Consider the following 22,660-nt stretch of genomic DNA (forward strand, 5'->3'; position numbering starts at 1 on the left):
GGTGAGACTACGCGCGGCCCCGTCGCGTCGCGTCGCGTCGGCGCTACGTCCGTGGAGGCAGCGTGCCTTATCAGGCACGCGTGTCATTCCCCCTGTCATCCGCTTCACCCCTCCTCCTCCCCACGCCTCACCGGCTGGAGGAGACAAGGTCATGTCGTTGCCCCCGTGTCCGGCAGCGTAAATAATGCGTTACAATCTAGTTTGTTTCCTTACGGCCGACAGTGCCCTGAGTTTGTCTAAATTCCTCCTTTTATCTGTGTTTTTTTTATAGCACATCCGCCTGCAAACCAGGCCATCTTTGTAAAAAAAAAACTCATCATAGAAGTCCTTTCGGACATCGTGGTATTTTTTTTGTTTTGTCTCTCGGCGCCTTGCGCGCGCCGACGGGTTATCTCTCCACATGACAGGACCGCCAACCGCGCGCAACTCTTCTCTACCCCACCCACGTAACACTTATTTTGTAAACAAACTACCCATGCTTTGTATGTCCTAATAATATTATTTTTATGTCACAAAACAAGCACTATAAATAATCTATACTGCGTTAATTCTAGCAGCAAAGTATTTTCTTAATCTAGGGAAACGTAAATTATAACATAATATGTTTATATAACTTATAATAATATAAAAATACAAATAATATAATAATATAAACCTTTTGTTTTAGCTAATGTTAAGAAACTTCCATTGTTTACATTTTCTAAGTATCATAAAATTAACGATTAAGTATTTTAATAGTACATAAAATAAATCTAAAAAAGGGTCCATTCATTAAGCTATATAAAATAAGAATATGCTCATAAGTAATTTTAACAAGTACTCTTATCCTATTGCATCCTTCACAAGCAAAGTGAATATACTTCGACGTACCATTTCATTGTGTCACCATACACATCCATGTGCCTAGCTTTTGTTTAGATTTATTACGTGATCACCCAACGAGAGGTGCAATCACTCACGCCTTTAAGAAAAGGCCTGAATTAAATTGTTTATATACACGGGTTGAATCCCCAATACTTTTACGCTAGCCATGAGGTGAGGAATTTATTGTAAGATAGAGTACTATACTTTTTTACCGTCGAATTTTCTATGAGCAATTTACCAATTAATCTAAGAATGCAAGGTAAAGGATAAATAATATTTTTGTAATTATGAATTTTGAGTAAACAATTTATTAACTTTTATATTTTTTTTTGGATCGGTGTTGAATTCCTTTATAAGGTGGTGTACAGCTATGTATTTAAAACATCTAAATTTTTTTCATTATCCATTGTTCATCCAAATTCGTTGATCTTTCGGGTTTCGAACCCGAACTAACTCAGGGGTGAAATTCCCTCGTAGGTATCTCTGCTTCAGCCTGATGGTCTGATCAACCGTCAGAGCTTGAACATATTGAGCCTATGTGAGTTAATAAATGTAGGTATCCGGGACCGAGGTGTACTTCGCTTTTAAGCAAGTATTAAATTCATTTATTTCGTCTGATCCATCGTCAGATTGTGCAGAGCTATGACTCAATGCCTTCGACTTCTTATGGACAGCGAAACAATTATGTACAGGGGTTATATTCCCAATTTAGTTTTGTAAGTTACGGGTTACCGTACCCATTTACAGGGGTTACAATCCCCATTAGTCACTGAGTGCTCAAGGACGCATTTCCCTTGTTTCGGCCTCAGTGCTTTTCGGCCCCCCTCAGAGCGCCCATTTTGTGTTCCTACACGATATCCAAAATCTGAGATCAACAGGATGAATTTCATTTCATTAATATAGCAAAGACATAAATAGTTGTAAGCATACAGGATTAAATTTAAGCTGTGAATTTAATATTTTTTTTTATTTATTAAATGATTTTAAGGATTTATTTTAAATAATTCAAACCAAGTTTAAATGGACCCTATTTAATTATAAACCTTGTGTTAGACTTATAAAGAGTTACAGTCAAAGGACATGAAATTATTATATACAAGTAGTAGGGAAACTGGCATTTTTTTTATTTTCTATTTGCTCAATAATAATAATATAATCACGCATATAAAAATAAGTTTTTCCCCGAAATTAAGCAGCTACAAGGTGACTAGTATCATTTTAATATTTACTTTAACAAGCTACTTGTCGCAAATAGTTTAACTTTTTTTACTCAGAAATACCTCTCTGATATTTTTTGAATCTTCATGAATCTTGTTCCACGATTTTATATATTTAATTTCTGATTACGTTCCTTTTTTTAATAACCATAATTCGTAAAATAAGCAAGAATAATGTTTGTAGTGTTTTTTTGTTCTGATTTTTCGTTAATACTTGTACATGTTTATTTCTTTATTTTCCCTTGCACGTAAATGTGAAGTACAGTGACGTACATAGAGTCTGAGCACTGAAGCTGTCACATCTAGCCATTTTTCTTTTTTCTTTTGCATTCTACCCCAAAGTTGGATTTCTTTTACATCGTTATCGATGAGATTGTTTATTTAAGTAAGAGCGACGTGACTTCCAGACGGCAAACTGGTTTCATTTATGTGTTTTTCTAAAATAGGAGCTAGGTCAAGCTAGCCAACGAGCGGCGCAAAAGTTAAGGTCCTCTGAGGCAACGAGCCATGACCAAGGTCCTCTGAGTGAAACATCTCATGACCATTTTCGAGTGTTCTTTGGGTTACATTCCCACCACTCATCTTTGGACGGCCTATGTTCAAACCCCCTCTCAGGCAGTGCGAAGCCTATCAGCAGTCATGGAAGATCTAAAGGCTCCATTATAATTTATCCCTTTTTGATTTATAATTGTTGGTTTATTGCATTTAACATTTCTTTAAATAATTTAAATTTGAGTGCGAAGAGTCGTTAATTTATCGTTTTGTTTCCTGAATACTTTAAAATAATAAATATTAGTTAATTATATTAAACACCAGAGTGGTATGCGCTGAAATTTCTTAATTTATCGAATATTTAATATTTTTAAATTCATTCTTTCCTACGGATGGTTGATCTGTTGGGGTTTTCATCCCCAATCATTTAAAATTCCGCCAAGGGAATACCACCCTTAGGCCCTGTGTCACTCTGGGACTGAGGTTCTGTTTCGCCTTCGGGCAAGCAGCAAATTTGACCGTCTTCTCCATCGCCTGACTCTGCAGGGCTGAGTCCCAATGCCTTCGGCTTCTTATGGAAAGACTATTGTACAGGGGTTTACATTCCCACTTTCATTATTTTCAGGGGTACACAAATCCCCATCTTTCATAACTGGCTCCCGACGGACCAAGTTCCGGTTCCGGCCCAGTGTTTTCGGCCCGCCTCACAGCACCCATATTTAGAGTTTTTGTCACGTGACACCATTCCCAACATCTGAGATCAACTCTCCTCATGACATAATTCACCGTTAAGGGTGATTTAGACAATTATAATACACCTTCGATTTAATCAACATATTTTTTTATAAGTAGTAGGATACAGGCGAACCGGGTACTAGTTTTACTAAGAAGTGTAAGTTTATTTTTTTTCCCCTATATGCTCCGCATTCAAGCAGGGGAGTATGTGCCGTCAATTAGTAAATTCGACACGATATATTTTAAATTTTTATTATAATTTTAAATTTTTTTGGTGTGGAAATTTTATTTGCTCTACTATAGTGTAATTTTAATTTGTTAGTCTGGTGTACTCCTCTGAGTTAAACTTTGTCTCAGTGCTCTGAAGCCCCTTTCCCATCGGCGTATCGGATATTTTGCTGGCCTAATCCCTGACATGCAGACAGCTTACCATTTCCCCCACCTTCAGTCACGCCTCAAGCCTGTAATATCATTTCTCTTCGTGACCCTAACTGCATAGACAAGCCTGTAGCTTGCAGGCGACCAGTTCTCAGAGACGAGCTGAGATTGGCCTTTTTCATCACGTATTAGTGTTATGTTCGCTCCCCTGCAGCCACGACGGGACGCTTGTTCTCAGCGCCGTTGCACTTCCCCCCCCCCTCCTCTTTCGGTTCTAGGAATTCGCCTAAGGCCAATGACAGGTCAGAAACCCCAGCAGACAGCGACCGTCTCCCAGGATGCCTTGCATAAAAAAATGTGTGTGCCAGGATGGACCACCCCGCGACACCTAGCGGCAAACTCGCTAACCACCCAGCCAACTTGCCCTGTAGGCCGCCAGAGTGTAGCACTAGACTGCGCCCTTTAACCATTGGTTTAAGCAGACGGCTTGGGGGAGTCGATTCTTTTTTATTTCAGACAGCCCCCAACAGGTAGCGCTAAAGTCGACGCAATGCTACCAGCTTCGAGACTTCAATCAGAGTTTTTTTTATGGCCCTCACTCGGGGAACTTCGGGACCTTTCGGTCCGGACTCCCAGTCCTCCCCTCCACTTTTGATTCAAGTTTCACTTTTAATTACGAGACGCGTTTCTCCGCGGGACACTTCGCACCGCGACTGCAGACGGACCGTTTGATTATCGGCGAGTCGACGAGACTCTGCAAAACTTCCATCCGGCCGCAACCGACTATGTAGTCGCCTAAATGAGGGATGCTATCCCTATAATCTTTTTCAAGTAGTTTAGTCCGTCTGCAATGTAATAGTTATTTTTTTTAGCTTTTAATTTTTTTTGAAATGAAGAAATCATCCGCGTCCTGCCGCGCAATTCGCGAGCTCCAGACCCTGGCTGACTCCACGACTACAGCGTGCTGGGCAACTCCCCTGTTTTGGTGAGTGATAATTCGCGACCCCCCCTTTTTTTTTCCTTAAATTTTTTGGGCATTTTCTGCCCCATAGACTGCCTGTATACAAGTTCTAATCAGTTTTGATTTGGACTGTTGCAGACAGGGTCGATGACAGGGAGAGACTGATTGCTCTCATCTCGTGCCCCCCCCCCCCCCCCCCCTTCTGTTCCGTGGGTCACATTAGAATAAACGTTTCGACTACCCGACGTGATCGTTTGAAGACCCCGGGAGGTAATGTAAATTCAACATTTCCCCTTCACCTAGCTACGAACTATCTTAAGCGGATGACCAACCCACCAGCGACCAGTGTTTTCCTCAAGGACATGTAGAACGAATAGAACTAATTATCAATGTAATCATCGGATCCATCCAATTTTGGGTGTGAAACTTATAATGCAAATGTTTATATTTCAAACTAAGAATGTAAATTGTTTTAAATAATCGCGGGCTAGCCCATTTTCGTTTCTCTTTTTGTTAATCTTTGAAACTTGTTAAAACCTTTTGTGTGTAAAATAATGGAAACAAGATAATTCATCAGGGCAAATAAAACAGGGAAACTATAGATCAAGTTAATCGTGTAGTTTTTATTTATTGATTTTAACGATCCACCCACTTCCTCCTTGCTTGTTACAGGAAGTTCCTAAATTTTGTTTGTTCCCCACCTCATGTCGCCTCTGGTAATTCAATTTATTTAACTTATTTTCTTACCCAGCAGTTTCCAAGGCTCCTTTTAAAATAATTCAACTTTGAGGCACGAGGGGTGTTACAAAAACGAATTCAGACCGCAGGCATGTGACATGTGACGTCCACCGGGACATAGTTCTCGTGTTGTTTCCAACTAGACGAGGTCGCTACGACCATTAGTCCATGAAGGCACAGAACAATCAGCAACTATCTAACTATCTACAACAATGAGTGTTCTTGTAAAAGACATGCAAGTTTTGGTTATGAGAAGAATAAATTTCAAAAAACATTTCAAAATATTTTATTTCAATACATGTATTCTGAATAATCAAATAATCATGGACAGAACTTAACACCCGACTACCTGCAACTTCTGATAAAATAATTGTTTTTTTTCTTTTCGAGTGTTTACGTATGTGCAAGGAAAAGTCATCGTTTTTAGCAGGCACAAACTTAACATGTCACATACAGTAAAACCTTTTTGTTGCGGCCCCATTTATTGCGACCAACTCTCTATTACAACCTGATTTCGAGGAACCGTGAAAAAATTGCCGAAAATCCGAAGAAAATCGGACAGAAAATAAGTTTTTTGTGGTGAGTAGCGTGTTTCTCTTGCCCAGTGCTGTACTGCCATAAGCAGCGCATATCTAAAAATAGATACCACTTCCTGTCGACCGCTGTCAGCGCTTGACAATCCCCATTCCACGTCCCTTTGCCGGCAGGGTGCAGATAAAGGTTTTTGTGGCAACGTGTTTACGTTTAGCTTTTTGCAAGTGTCTAGTGTGGTATGCAACTACCTGCTGGATTTATCTTGATTTTGATTACTATCGGTTGACAATACACAGAGACCGATTCGATGCATGCCCGCCTGGACTTGTTTTAACTGCCGCGGCGATGTTTATATTGACAGCTCAAGCAATCACCTTTTCCCGTGGGTTGATAGAAAAGGTCACTTCACCCAGCATAAAAAAAAAGGCTACGCCACTTATTGCCCACGCAGGAAACACACTGGCTGCCGTCTGTCTCTCTCGCATTTATCTTTCTTCTAACATTCCACGTCTCACCTCTCGCGCGAGCAATAACGAAGCGACCACGCATTGGGCCATTTTATGCTTTGTTTGGTGACAGCAGTTTGATTTTATTCGGTATATTCCCTTTCATAGGACCCTTGCTATTAAAATACATTTATATTTAAGTTTGAAAGCTTGTAAATTCCTTGCCAAAGATGACTGAACTCGAACTTGGTGTGAAAAGTGACATATTTTGACCCCTCCCTCACCGCTTTAGTACCCCATTCATAATAGCCCAATTTTACGGGAGAAGAGAGGGTGAAATGAGCATTTTCTCACTGAAGGTTTTTCAAAGGAGAGCGAAGTTGGGGGTGTTATAAGGGAGGACACTAGATAGTTTGTGTTTCTGGGACGGATGAGCGAGCCTTGAAGAATGTTATAGAAGGGGGGGAGGGGTGAGCTTAAGTGTCATGAAGCCGCTGCCGCCAGCCAGCCGGGCGAGCTTAGTGTGCGCTCACTCGCGTTGCAGAACCTACAGCTGCCATATTTTTAAAGGAAACGTCCCATTTTTTTTTATTCTTACATGAACATTATTGGAAGTATTAAAGCCGACACAAAAATATGCTGTGTGTTATAATTAACAGATTTTAATGATCTTTCATTTAGTTTTTTTTTTCTTTTCTAATTTTCACATTTTGGTCAAAATGTCAAATTTTTTGACGGTTCCTGAGAATGTATTTGTAAAATCACTGCTTTGATAAATCCGGGGTTCGTGACATCGGGGTTCTAGTGTATTTAACTACGGAAAGCAGAAAACGTACATGTAAACTAACACATATTTTCTTTAGAGGTGGCCTGTAGGGCGACGGACTTGTCATGAAGGTTGAAGTGGGTTTAAAGCAAAGCCGTCTAGCATTGTGAGTGACAGCATCCTGCCATTGTACGGCTGGTTTCTTAGCGAGTAGCGGGTTTGGGATGGGAAGGGGGGGGGGGGGGGGGGGTTTGAAATAACTGAAAATTTCTGAAATCATCTATTACGACCCTATTCCTGGGAACCGTGAGGGGTCGTTTCAGAGAGGTTTGACTGTATTTCTTCTGTAACCAATAAGGAAAATTTAGGTACTCCTTTGTGTAAAATTTCACTCCAGAATCTCACGGAACATTAGTTATATTTACTAGCCTTGTTAAGCTGGCTATGAAAAGGATACTGAACTGTGATTGGCCGGCTGGGCTACGATCGCCCGGACCTTTTTATGCAGAGGTCATCACATCATCCAACTAGTTTGTCGCTTGATACATTCCAGATCGGTCATGCCATGCATATATTAACATATGTTTCATCCTTCTTGCATTTTTGACATAATAAAGTCTTATAAATTGATGAACGCCGGTTGCACGCACAAAAAATTGTCACGTTGCGCCTGAGCCGAGCGTGCAAGAACCGGCCAACCACCGTGCGAGAAAATCTATAATATTAAACAGGTTAAGGCGGGCTTTTTAACTAATTGTTCGTGATTATATTTAAACAAATTATTTCATTTAAATTTGCAAAAACTGTAAATAATATTTGAAAATAAAAAAAACCCTATGCAATTTTTCATCAATGTTTTCTTATGACGTTATCACGTAAAATTATCGTCCGTAAACCAACTTTACAGACAACCCCCCCTTTTCTTTTCAAAGTAGAATGTTTTCAACATCAGGCATCGGTGTAAGTCTAAGGCGTCGGGCCCCAGAGGCAGAATGCCTATACTAATACCTAGTTTAATAATTTAACTAAGGTTATCTCATGTAGGTTAATTAAATTTATTTTGGTGCAACTAGAGTCAATATTTGTTTCTGAGCGATAAAATTATTGGAACAGTGATATGGAATAAATGTTCCATAAGCCATGACCCATGAAGATTTAAATTCAAAACATTTTCTAGTTTTTCCTTAAATCAGCAACTTATCATGACATTAGTGTGTGAAAAAAATGTACACCAAAATATAAAAAAAAAAATGATGTTTCCTGCCAGGCCACGTGTCGGGTCGCGGCGCACTCACCGACTCGACGTGGCTCTTGACCAGCAAGCGGTCCTCGGCCGCGGCCTCCAGCACGGGCGGCACTCGGCCCGGGACGGGCTCCCGCGCCTGTCTGCGCAGCAGTCCGCGCACCACGCTGCCCGGCATCGCTGCAGCACCGGCGCCACCCGCTATCACAGGCCACAATGTACTAGCCTAGGGTTTGAGGTATTCGTGTGTTGGCAATGTGCCTTGGTGACACACTTTTAATTCCATTCATGTTTTTTTAAGCACTTCTGATAGCGTACTTTATTTAATTTGGCTAAGGCCACTGAAAGGTTACCTTAACCTTATTTTAATTTTTATAGATATTGTCTGCATTGTACTTCTATTTCTTAATGCCTGGATTGACAGATGATTTGAGAATGTTCTAGAACATTTGGTTGATGTAATTTTAATAGCAGCACGGGAACCAGGGCTCGTGATTTTTCTGTGGGAAACTGCCACGGCTTAAGTAGCCACGGGTCGTCCTTCCAGAACCGTGCAGGCATAACTGCAAAAAACAAGGGTTGGAGGGCAAACAATATAACTCCCTTCATACAAACAACATCTAAATCATGGGAATTTTATATTAATCTTAATATTTTTATCTAAAACTTTTGTCTAAAACAATTTTTGATAAGATGAGCCACTGCTGCAGGGGGGTTAAAAAAAATGGTAGAATTTAATTAAATGAATAATTTCTGTCAAATTCATTCTGATTTATTGTAAAACCTTGAATTATTATATACAAATTCTCTCTGAAATAATTTTTTTATACGACCTTCCATGAATGCAGGGGTGGAATAAACAGGGGTTGAATTACAAATAATTCATAACTCCCTTAGTAGGCACACTATAAAATCTGTTCCAATTGTTTGGAAATCTTAATATTTTTATCTAAAACTTTTGTCTGAAACAAATTTTGTAATACAAACCATTATTGCAAGTGGTTGAAAAAAAATGGGGTGGAATGACAAAATACATCTTCCCTACCTGGTACACTATCAAATCCAATATTATTTTTGTTTAACAGTCAAAATATTGACTCAAACTATTGTTAAAATAAATTTTGGTTTACTGCAAGGGGTGGAAATAACAATGTTTGAAAGTAAAAAAAATAATCATTACCTTTTTTTAGTAGATATACTATCATTTTCATTTTAATTTATTGTATGAATCCTAAACTTTTAATATAAAACTCTGGCTGAAACAATTTTTTATAAAACAAATTATTACCATAAAAACATGGGTTAAAATTTTAAAAAATTAAAAAATATCTTAGTATTAAATTTATTTTAAACCATCTTAATATATCTTAAACCTTGGTGCAAAGCAAATTTTTATACCACCACATTATTAGTGCAAGGGATAAAAAATAGTGTTTGAAGGTCAGAAAAATTAAATAATTACCTTAGTTGCCAAATAATATGAAATTTGTTCTAAGCTATTCAATGCTGGATACACGGAGTTAAAATTATTCGTAATATTTTCACTGCATGGATGATGAGCAAATATTTAATCGTCATTTTGTAACTTTGAAGAACATAAATTAAGTTGTTAAAATGTTCCTGAAGTTTAGGGAAGTTTCCAAAAAATTTCCGGAATAAAAAGGTACTTCGAAATCTACCTATGCCTACAGGCTATGCGAAAAGGAATTTTTGTTTCAAGTGTATATGTACAATCTAACCACCACCCCCAGGTACCTATACCAATGTTAACACTGATACAATATCAATATTTCATGTTCCTGAAAGCCTTGTTCTTTGAGTATTAAGGCTCTCAAATCGTCCAAGTCAACCGGTCCAGATAGCATACCCAATTTCATTATAAATGGCTGTTATAATACACTGTTAGATTGGTAGCTACGTAATCAATGTTTGTAGTGTGTTTCTTATGTTGTTCTATGGGATTGTTTTGTTTTGTTTTTGATTTTGGCCTTTAATAACTTCCGGCTTTTAGTGTAGAAGTATGGCCGAACTGTGTATAGTGTCTTGTAATGTGAACGACAATAAAATCGTTCAGCATCCGTAATTTACAACAGGTTATGGGCCCAGGATGCACAAGAATTCGTACATCGCCATGATGAAAGTTACTGTAAACAGTACGATGTTTTTTTTTTGGTGCTAACTGTACGGCAACCGCATCGGTAAGTGTTTAAAGACTTAAAACATGCACGAGTTGAGTCAGGATCGCCAGTATGGCAAGTTCAGTTTCGCTGCCGCCGATCGAGAAGCTCGAAGGCACAAGCAATTATAATACATGGAAATTTCTCCTGTAACTGCATTTAGCTCATGAAGATTTATGGGATTGTGTCTTCAATAATGAAAGCGATTCAACAAAGGTTGACAAGAAAAGGGATCAAAAGGCTAGAGTGAGGATTTGTTTAATGGTTCAGCCACATTGTCTTATTCATGTGCGCTCATCAAAAACTGCATCAGAAGCTTGGGAAAGCCTGAAACGTGCCTATGAAGACAACGGTCTCACAATGAGACTTGGTTTACTGCGGCGGTTGTTTGGAGTGAGGTTACAAGGGTATCGAAGCATGGCGGAGTATGTGACTGAGGTTATGTCACTTTCACAACAGTTGGCAGACATCAGCTCGCCAATCGATGACAAATTTATCGGTGTTGTCATGTTGAGCGGTTTGCCACCAGAGTATGACGCTATGGTAATGGCTTTGGAAAGCTCTGGAGCTGAAATAACAAGTGAGTTCATCAAAACCAAGCTTCTCCAAGAAGATGTCAAACGTTCTGTTGGTAGTCGGCAGCACTCCAGCGACGCAGCGCTCTTATCCAGTGATAAAAACAGTTCGGCCTTACGATCAGTGAATGGGACACATGTCAACAAACCAAGCAGGAAGCCTGTGTTATTTATTTATTTGAATTTGTTACATGCGCACCAACAGTCCGGGGACTTTAGTGGTGGGCACGACATATACAAAATATACACAAATACATAAAGAAACAAGAAACAAAGGACAAGACATCCATACAAACAGCGACACAAGGACAAATAAAAATATAATACTTAAAATAATAATTAGTACAAAGTAGTAGGTAGTAAGCAGCAAGACATAAAATATAATAGAGTACAATAATATAAATGTGAAAGAGAAAAAATACTGACTATAATTAGTATGAGGATATAAATTACATTAAATACCTACTTTAAAACATAGCTCTGTTCACAATTAATTTGACTTGGTGTTGTGTCTATTATAGTTTGTAACGAGTCTATAAATAAGATCATTCTTGTTATAAATAGTACATAAACTAGAAAAGAGGCGAGAATTGAATTGGGGGATTCTCAATCCAGTGTTTTCAAGAATATAGCTACATTTAATTTTATAGTTATAAATGTTATGTACAAAAAGATAGTCCAAATAGGCTCTACGGTCTGCTAGAGGAATAAGATTGGGATGCGGAAAACCTCTATGAATTATTAGTTGAGACAATTTGTTTTGTAGATTTTCTAGTTTCTCAATATCAGTTAGATGCTATAATTGCAACGAACCAGGCCACATGGCACGTGATTGCCCCAAGAGGCGACCTGCAGATCAAACATCACGTGATTGGTCATTATTAAAGGCACTGACGGCAAGCGGGGGCGAAGGAGATTGGTATATAGATTCAGGTGCCAGTAACCACATGACAAATTGCAAGGAGTGGTTGGAAAACTATCAAATGATAGTTAACCAGGAGGTTACATGTGCTAATAATGAGAAACTCTGTGGTCTTGGGATGGGTGACGTAAATGTGAGAATTGATAATGAAGAATTCAGAACTATCAAGGATGTGACGTACGTGCCAGATTTATTGACAAATCTGCTATTGTTGCAGTGTACGTTGATGACTTCATAATCTTTTCAAACGATAAAATGGAAAAGGCCAAGGTGAAGAATGAAATCATGCGTAGATTTAAATCCAGTAACCTTGGGGAGGCCAGCCACTGCCTTGGAATGAGAATTCGACGGGACAGGAATAAGGGAGAGATTTACTTAGACCAAAGTAAGTATATAGCTGAAGTTCTGGACAAGTTTGGGATGGTAGACTGTAAGCCCGTCAGCACCCCTTTGGATGTTAGCCATAAACTTAGCAAAGTAAGAGAAAACAACACAACACAGGATTTTTCTCATCTGCCATACCAGTTGCTGATAGGTTCACTTATGTACCTGGCAGTATGTACAAGGCCAGATATCGCTCACGCCATCAGTGTACTCAGTCATTTTAACAGCAGATATAATGAAGAACACTGGAGAAATGCAAAGAGATTGCTAAGATACTTGAAGGGCACACTTAACTATTGTCTTGTGTTCAAGAAAACTGGGCAGAATGTTGATGCCTATGTGGATGCAGTTTGGGCAAATGATGAAGAGGATAGAAGGTCTTACACTGGTTTCGTATTCCAGTTGGGAGGAGCTGCAGTTTCCTGGGAATCAAAGAAACAACTCACTGTAGCATTATCCAGTACAGAAGCAGAGTACATGGCCCTTGCATGGCCATCTTCACCCAGGGGAAGGAACTGAGCATCGTACTGCATGATGACAACCAGGGAGCACAGAAGCTAGCCTGCAATCCAATCTTTCAAAACAGAACAAAACACATAGATGTGCGTCACCACCTCATTAGAGAGGCTGTCGAGAAGAAGATGATAACGCTGTCATGTGTCCACTGTGAATATGGTTGCAGACATACTGACTAAAGGAGTGCCTGGGGCCAAGCATAACATATGTGTAGAGGGTTTGGGTTTGAAGTCTGTAGATTAAGGGAGTGTGTTGGATTGGTAGCTATGTAATCAACAGACTGTGTTTGTAGTCTGTTTCTTATGTTGTTCTATGGGATTGTTTTGTTTTGTTTTTGCTTTTGGCCTCTAATAACTTCCGGCTTTTAGTGTAGAAGTATGGCCGAACTGTGTATAGTGTCTTGTAATGTGAAAGACAATAAAATTGTTCAGCATCCGTAATTTACAACATACACTAATACCTTTTCTGAAATATTTATTTATATTTTAACTTAAATTCCCCAATTTTTCCAGATCAATGGAAAACTGCCAAAGTAATTCTCAACCATAAAAATGGTTCTTAATTAAATGTCTCCAATTACCGACCCATATCCTTACTTAATGGTTTTTCAAAAATCTTTGAAAATGTTATTTTTATACTTATAAATATTCAAGTAAACAAAAAACTATCTGACAATCAACATGGATTCAGAGCAGGAAGGACTACTTCCACCAACTTAATCAAGTTCATAATGTAATAAAACACAGAGGGCAGGCTTATCTTGATTTAATGCATGAATTATTTAAAGAACGTATTTTGATCTTGCCAAAGCTTTTGACTCTGTTAATCACTCCATCCTACTTGATAAATTATCTACCTTGGATATAGATGAGAATCTAGCCTCTTAAATAACAGATCCTTCTGTGTGCCAACTAACAGTATCAACTCCTCCTTGCATTAAGCCAGGCCAGGCGTCCCTCAGGGAGGAACGCTGTCACCTTTACTATTTAACATTTTTATTAACGACATATCTCAGGTTTTGTCCCGCACTATAGGTGTTCTTATTGCAGATGATTGAAAAATTTACAGAATAATAACCACACAAGAGGACTGTTTGCTCCTTCAAAACTACCTATATAAATTAAATTAACTTATGGCGTAAACAAAACATGCTTACCCTTAATAATAAAAAAAATAAAATCATATCCTTTGCAAGTAAATACAAACCTAGGGTCAGGTGGGGTGGATATGATACAAAAAACCAAACTTTTTGAATATTATTTTAACTAAGAGCACCACAACACTGAGAAAAATTACGCACATTTATTGGAGCTTTAGAAACCTAACCCTAACTCATTAAAAATATAGATTAATTAGTTAGATTGATAAAAAATCAATTTAGTGTATCATATTCACCCTGCGATTGGGGGGAATATGATACACAGGTGGGGTGAATGAGATAGGTACATCATTATATCCTACTTCCTAGCAAGGCTATCAGTGTGGTGGGGTGCGTGTGAGACAGGTCAAATACATGTGTATCACCCACAAAAAATTTCATGACAATCAGTTTAGTGGTGCTCGAGTTCTGACATAAAATATGAAGTCATGTTACAGAGTGAATATTTTACCTCTATATTAAAGAAGCATACATTTGGTCACAGTACATAAATGCAACTAGTGACTAGTCAAACAAATTCTACATACAATTTTGATCATTTATCCACGTAGGTACTGTCCAATTATTGAACGATCTTCTCAGTCAACAACAAATTGAAGAAATACTGTGGTCCTAATAAGGATTTTCTCTCTATTTATAGTAAATACAACAATAGCAAAGGAATAAAAGCAGCTTACTACAAACTAAAATATGGAATGCTTAGAAATGCACAGTCCTACATGTGATGTTAAATTATTCATATTACTCTAAAACATAAACATAGGGGCCTACATAGAAAAATAAGTTGTACAAATTGGATTAAGTACAATTGGTTTATGTTCAGGTTTACCAACATACAGAAATAGCTTTAAGGTAAAAAAAAACAAGGTTTTAATGACAACGTACATTTCAAATTCAGCAGTGGAAAATGGAAATATTAAGCACTTTTTTATAAAACTACCTAAAATTATGGTATCACATTCACCCCATGCTGTGTATCACATTAACCCCATGTTCTGTATCATATTCACCCCAAAAATTTAGGCAGCAATAGTAACTAAGATATAAATGTTAGACTATCTTTCTAAGCATTAAAACATAGAGGATACTTTCCTGCACCATTTACAACTATAATTTTGAAGCTATCTTCAATGCACACAAAGATATAACAAAAGTTGCTGGACCTAGACATGAAAATTTTTTTGGTAGAATTATTTCTTGCTTGAGACTTTTTCATTTCCTATAAAATGTAGCTAAAGGTTTATAAAATTCATTATGGAATGGGGACGTACAAAGAAGAGGCAAGCAAATGTATTTTCTTCAAATTTTTTGTATAGCAAAAAGAAAATTTTTTTAAATGTATCACTTTCACCCCAAGTTTTACACTGAATCACATTCACCCCACCCAACCCTATAATTTATAATTATAGATTAGACAATAATACAATCTCTAAAACAACTATTAAAGATATTGGTGTCATATTATATTCAGTATTATACTTTCATGACCATGTTGATTATCTAATCTCTAGCTCCCTTAGAACACTTGCGCCCTAATTAATTGCATCACTTTTCATGCTACTAACAGTGATTCCATCCTTTCCCTTTATTTTGCATTAATTAGATCAGAGTTAGAATACTGCTCTGTTATCTGGAATAACATTAATACCACTGAGTAATAAAATTGCAGACATCCAAAATAAAATTATTAAAATTGTAACTATAAACCACTTTTTCCAGGCCTCTTTAACTTGACTTTGTGAACTGAGAGCTTATTGTTTCAATAATAAAATCAAATGTAAATATATTTTAGACAATACCGGCCATAGAGTGCCCCAGTTCAATAGCCGATTAACAACTCTGTGCACAGTTCATAATTGTAACGATTGTCTTTATAGAATATTCTCTAATTCAAAAAATTAAATCCAAATTTTTGTTGAATTTATCTTCATTAATTGTTTTACATATTATTTTTACTATAGGTATAATGGTCATATACAAAAGTGCATCTGTTGTTAATATTGCAACTACAGTTGTGCAGGGACGGTGTTGATCCGTGCCTCCTCCCACTCTGCGTCGGTGCCGTGCCGGGGCGGGGGGAGGAGTGTCCACCATCCACGCCGTCGCTCTGTGTGTGTGTGTGTGTGTGTGTGTGTGTGTGTGTGTGTGTCGTGCCCACCGCACCGCGAGCGTGTTACAAGTGTAGCTCATCACGTAGGTTCCAGCTCATCACATCCCAGTTTAGTATTTGTATTTTATTGTTAATATTTTTATAATAGTTTCTGATATTTGGTTATTTTATTTAATAAAATCCAATTAAATACTTCTTAAATAGTGTTCACTTGCTTGCTTGCTTGCTTACTTGGTTATTATTTGTGTACACATAATTTTCAGTAGTTTATTTCATTTAAATGTCATATTATAACTATAACTTTAATTGTGTGATTTCAAACCGCAAATTTTACAATTTAAGGCTTTAATACTAAAAAAAAATATTATTTGTAATTGAATTACATCACGGTGCAACAGCATTGTAATTTTGTGATGTTTCTACGATGTAGGACAGTAGTTTCTGTGACACCATGGTGCCGGAGAGATAGACAATATTTATTGCATCCTGTGTTAGAGAGAGAGAGAGAGTGTTCGCCAGGACCGTGGGAAAACTCTCTGACTAATAGAAGATTTTTTAATGAGGAAGTTTCCAGCTATGTAATTTTTCAGGGATTTTATGTGTATTTTATACAACTGTTCTATTTCTAGCTAGTCATAGTTCGGAAATCATTATTCGTCTGTGGCTCACATATTATTATTGTTGTTATTGTTGTTATTATGTGAGTGAAAAGGACAATTTTTACGCGTGTGGTCCGAGCTGCGGTGCTAAACATTCTTTCCAACAGTATAAATTTAAATTGTCAACCAGCGTAGGCACAGTGGAGCCACTTTGTAAAATTTATACAAGGGCCTCTTGGCCATGATTGCCGTGTTTGGGAGCGAATGTGAGAGTTCATGTTAGACACTTCACGATGAGTTGCCAGAAGTTGTGTTCATTTAATGGAAAGTGAAACATGCAGCGACTTTTGGCTACATGTAATAAATTTAAAAATTTTGCTACAAAGTCGTTTATTTGGAAGAGAACATTATCCTAACTTCATGAATAACATTCGCTACTTTAATATTCACAAACTGTCTGAACCTAAGACTAACAGCGAGTATTTTTCCAAGTGTTTTATGTACGTGCAATTCAGACCATAGCTAGCCGGGAGGTCTGGATTTTAGCAATTCCTAACCAATGGTTGAAATGACTATACAGTATTTGGACAATAACAGCAAAAAGTGGGCAATTCAAAGAAAACTAAATTTTATAAATTTAGTTTGAACAAGATAACTTAACATATCCACCACCATATTTAATTCAAAATTTGTTAAGTTATTTATTGCTCTACATCCCCATTAAATTTTTTCTTCACTAAACAAACTTGCAGCTGTTGCATGCTAAAAACATGAAAAGTGCAACTGCAGTTGTGATTAATTTTTTCTTGAAATAATCTATTATATCTACATGTGAACCATTATAGAAATTAACCATATTTTTTCCGGCCAAAGGATTTAATAAGTTGCTTGAAATTCTTAGCAATTGCAAGTAGTACGTTCATTCATACATTATGAGAGGTAATTTAATTACTTAAAAAAAAGTCTCGTTGAAAATAATAAGCTGTTCAGATGCAACAATCATGTGACTGTTGAATAAAGGAAGGCTTGACAGCACACAGCACCGCAGGGGTGTCGCGGCAGGTACCAGCTCTGCCCCGGTGTCGGCCACCAGGGTCTCAGCACGTCCAGGGGGAGGGGCGGCAGATACAACAAGTACAACTGATCCTACGCCGTTAGTGCTATGTGATGAGGGTATTTCGGCCATTTAGAATGTATGTTTTTTCCAAGTTTTCTGCAGTCGTGGTTATTTATTATGGATGGAAAAGTTCCTGCAATGTTTGGTTGCAACAGTTACAATGTTGCTAACTGCTCCAAGTCGTTTTTGAAGTTAAAATTCAATAGGCGAGTAGGTGCTGAAGTCGTCTGCGTGTTGCGGCATTAAACTATACATAAAATTGCTTTTAAGAACACCACTGTGATGGCAAAAATGTTCTGGAATACATTTTATAAATTATAAGTGTCACACAAAGAAATAGTCACAACTTATAAATACATTATAACTTTAGGACTATACACTGGTTACACAAAAATTATTCAATGTTCTCGATAGGTGTATTTAGCACCGTAGTATTAGTTTTGTCATTTCTCAGGGACGTCTCATCATGGACCCAGAAAAAATTTTGCCGATAGTTAATTTTCCAGGTCTTAAAAATGACAAAGGGATTCAAAAATGTTTGGGAATGACAAGATACTATGTGCGCTTCATCCCGGACTATGCGACAGTTTGCGCTCCCCTTAATTGCCTGCGTAAGGACGTAGAGTTTAAGTGGGAAGAACAGCAGCAGAAGGCTTTCGCTTCCTTTAAAAGGTTAATAGCTTCACCCCCCGTGCTGATCCTGCCGGATTTCAACCGACGTTTCGCCTTACAGGTTGATGCCTCGAGCATTGCTCTAGGGGCGGTCTTGGGACATATGGAGGGAGGCGTGTTGAGGTCCATCGCATTCGCCAGTAAATCGCTCAATAATAGAGAGAAACGCTTGAGCGTGTATGAGAAAGAGGCATTAGCGTGCCTATTTGGGATCAAAACATTTGCGTCTTGAAAGGGACTCCTCTTACAGAACCAAAACTAAATTTTTGGGATTGGCTTTTGTAAAAAAAAATATATAAAAATGTATAAGGCTACAACATGAAAACTTGAATATGTACATATTTTCAACAGAGAGTATCATTTTAATAAACAAAAATTTCCTTCACATTAAAAAAAAACACCTAAATATATTGAACTGTTCCAGTGTGTGTGTGAGAGAGAGAGGAGAGAAGAGAGAGAGAGAGTTTTGCCAAAAATCCAGAGTCAGAAATAGTGCTCTAAGCATCATCTTTGGTGACCAAGGATAAGTAGCCTACATTAGAATCCAATGCCACCATGTTTTTCTAGTGATTTCCGATTTAACAAAACAATCCACTACATAACAAAAAAGCACAAAAATGCCACCCATGCCAAATGACTTTTAAGTGCAATTAAAAAATAATATAAAACAAACAAATCAAGGTAGCGACATTCGACTTGGGAGACCCTCATACTAAGCCAAACATGGCTCTCACCAGATTTCTACAGAAGACCACCTTAACAGTTGGTAATATCAGGAACACTGCCGCCATTAAACCAAAATAAAAAATTTAAAAAAAACCAATCCACGGCAGCAACATTTGGCTTGGTATGAAGAAGATACAGAACATTCCCTTACTTTTTTATACTAAGAAAAATGTTAATTGGATTCGTTTACTTTTATTTTAAGTTTTAACATGTTACATACATCCATCAGTGTTAAGTTTTGTGACCCTCTCCGGAAGTTTTAGTTTTTTCGTTATTCTTGCAGTGGTATCTCGTATTTTGTGCCATAAATTTAAAATATTTGGCAAAAATTTATTTTTCACCTAAATTCTCCAAAACATAAACTTTGTTAGACCTTTGCACAAACTGATCAAATATTTTCTACTAGAGTCCAGCGACTCTTTCCCAACACTTCAATCTATAACCAGATGTGATTTCACCTATGCTAGGAATTCACCTCATTTTTCTTTCCGCCTCGAGTCACGAACGCCAACAGTAACAGCGTCCGACTTTGTGACAGGGAGCGCTTTTCCCAGCTGCCTCCCACAGAAGCCCACTTCCTAGAGCTCAGATTAGGTTGGCAGCTCCAGTCATGCCCCATTATAATGTTCCAGGGCTGTCGGGCACGTATAGGCGTCCGGCATAAGAGATTTCTCACAAACTAGCATACCCCGCCCCTCCATCATTTTCAGGAACATCGCTCAGCAACGACCAATCGTAACCCCGGAGCTTGTGACCTTCCTAGCCGCAACTCCAGTGCTGCTCCGAGCTACTGCAAGCACCATCCCTCAGCGACAATTTGAACTAACATCCTAATTAATTCCCTTCCTGTTCGCAGAGAGCAACACTCGCTTTGCCCACTCCCTAGTCCAGCGCCCATGCAAGGTTCACACTCTCGCGGAAGTCGCGAGAAGCTTCCCAAGAATTTGCATCCAACTTATCCTCAGTTCTTTGGTGACCAGTATCTAGAGCCAAGAAAAGTTTCAAAAAACAATAAAAATATGAGTTCCTTACTTTTCCCTGAACTATAACATATGTTTAATTCAAAAACATGTGACACCATGAAGGTAAAACCCTGCCTGAACTTACATGGACTAGGCATAGTTTGTAAATCCGGCCTTGCACTGCCACATGACTGCCGGGTGGCAGCTTTACTACACCAAAATAAGGCGCAGGTAAAAGACACTGAAGGAAGTCTCCTAGCGATAGTGTTCACCAAAGGCACACACCCTCATCATACACTAAGTATTAATAATGTTACTAAAATTGGTAAACAATTAACAGAAAAAAATGGGGTTGCAGTGAAATAAATGCTGAAATGACTGAACCCCTTAATCACAAGCCGTGGGGCTGGACTGTCCACAGGCGCATCAGCTCATTTTTCAATTTGTTGAAACACTGTACAGGCTGATTAAACTAAAAAAATATTTTCTCAATTACAAAATTGTTTTAAAATTAAAGCTTACATCCTACCATTAGCTTATGAAACATGTTAGCATCAACAAAACAACCTCTACTTACATTCAAGATTTATTAAATGTCCACAATAGGTAATCGGCAACGTATTGTTTTCCTTTTCAAGAATTTTACAGATTTCATGTGTCTATCGATTTGCTTCACCGAATTAAACGCATAATTATTTTACTTCTGACATTTTAAACGCAAATACATTTTTAAGTCAAAAATTTTCCCATCCACAGATACAACATTCCATGGATACAACAAACTAGAGCTGTAGCAAACCGTATGTATTCGTTACTGAGTAACGGGTGCGGCATCTAGCAACGAGGCATCTAGTAACGAGTAACTTTTTTTTTTATTAATTATTGTGGCCTACAGCTTTCGCCAACAGCCAAAGGGTCATTATATTCAGTGTGAATCTCAATTTCAAGTCGTTATCAAATATCAGAATATATATAGTACACCCATGCCTTACCTGGGACTCGAACCCAGGACCCCTCGCACCGTAAGCCGGTGTGCATCCGACTACGCTACGGAGGTCGGCAGTACCGAGTAACGAAACGTTACACACGAATGCATTTCGTTACTCGCATCTTTCGTATGTTTCACGCATGCGCGCGCTTATTCGTTAAAAAGAACGATGTTTGTTTATTAATAAAAGTATAATTTGGAAATTCGTCGTCCAAGTTTTTTTACTGTTTATTACAGGTATTGTGTGTGTAGACAAACTTTTAGATTCGAACAGAAACAACGTAAGAAAGTATTTTTTACAAATTATAAATATGTATGTTTTTGTTTTTTATAATCGCGTATTCTCACGTTTTATGTTCTTATCTTAAAAGATATATTATAATAAAGCCGCTCTAACGAGAGTTAATTCTTTCATGGTTAACAAAAGCTGTTAATTATCAAATATTTTTAATTGTTTATATTCGATTTATTTTTATTTACGCGACGTCATACTGTACGCGTACGAAATACGACTCGATTCGATGCTGTTACATAACATAGCATGTGCCATGTCATGCGGTATCAGAAGTAACGAGTAACGATACGAAAGTAACGAGTACTAATTGTTATAGTAACGAATACATACGGGTACACATTTTTTCGTTACTTTTACACCTCTACAACAAACTACATCGTGAGTGGAAAAACAATTTTTTTTATGTGCTATGTGGCCTACAGTTTGTGCCAACAGCCATAGGGCAATTTTTCCTTATTCGATTTTTTATCATATATGAATCAAATATCTGAATTTAAATTAACACACATGCTTTATCCAGGACTCAAACGTAGAACCCCACACACCGTAAGGTGGTGTGTATCCGACTACACTACGGAGGTTGGCTTGGGAAACACGAAATACACACCAGTATATTCCAAGGGAAATACATTACAGGGATAAGAGCCATGATCGAAAAATAATGAAGCTATCCGAAGCTGCCAATACCTTCATGCAATTAATAAACACAATTTTTAAATTACAGTAGTTGTCCTTTCGGCCCTATGTCCCTCGGTCCCCGTTGAAGATTGCCCTAATGTGAACTCGTTCGGTTGCCCGCGTAGCTCCAGCCGGAGAGTGGTGAGTTCAGGCCTGCATGGCCGGGACCGGAATAAGTGGGAAAGGGAAACGATTTCGGGGAAATTGGAGGTTCTGGCGAAGGCGGTAGGAAAAAATACGTCTTGTCCTTTTCAGTGAGCGGGGTTTATTAACGGAAGCCCTATCGCAGCCAGGCCGACCACATTGCGAGACGAATGTTTCTCCTGCGCCACGACCCGGACTCCCTAATTACAAGGAATGAGTAAAACGCGGTCTTGTAGGACGGCTGAAGGCAGCCACGTGATGT

General features: G+C 38.1%; 1 protein-coding gene across 7 annotated transcripts in view; it reads right to left on the reverse strand.

Annotated features, from left to right (window-relative positions):
- The window catches only part of LOC134535704 (uncharacterized), a 264,594-nt gene extending 243,254 nt beyond the window's left edge, over positions 1 to 21,340 (reverse strand). For 5 of the 7 annotated variants that reach the window (XM_063374905.1, XM_063374903.1, XM_063374900.1 and 2 more), the window contains exons 1-2: positions 20,871 to 21,340; positions 8,427 to 8,575 (exon numbers count right to left, since the gene is read on the reverse strand). In XM_063374905.1, coding sequence (XP_063230975.1) covers positions 8,427 to 8,552 — 126 coding nt within the window. In that variant the 5' untranslated portion in view covers positions 8,553 to 8,575; positions 20,871 to 21,340. The remainder of the gene's footprint in view (positions 1 to 8,426; positions 8,576 to 20,870) is intronic. The other 2 variants (XM_063374904.1, XM_063374902.1) reach the window with 1 other exon arrangement.
- Between the last annotated feature and the right edge of the window lie 1,320 nt (positions 21,341 to 22,660).

This window comes from Bacillus rossius, chromosome 10 (assembly GCF_032445375.1).
Source record: "Bacillus rossius redtenbacheri isolate Brsri chromosome 10, Brsri_v3, whole genome shotgun sequence".
Lineage (NCBI taxonomy): Eukaryota > Metazoa > Arthropoda > Insecta > Phasmatodea > Bacillidae > Bacillus > Bacillus rossius.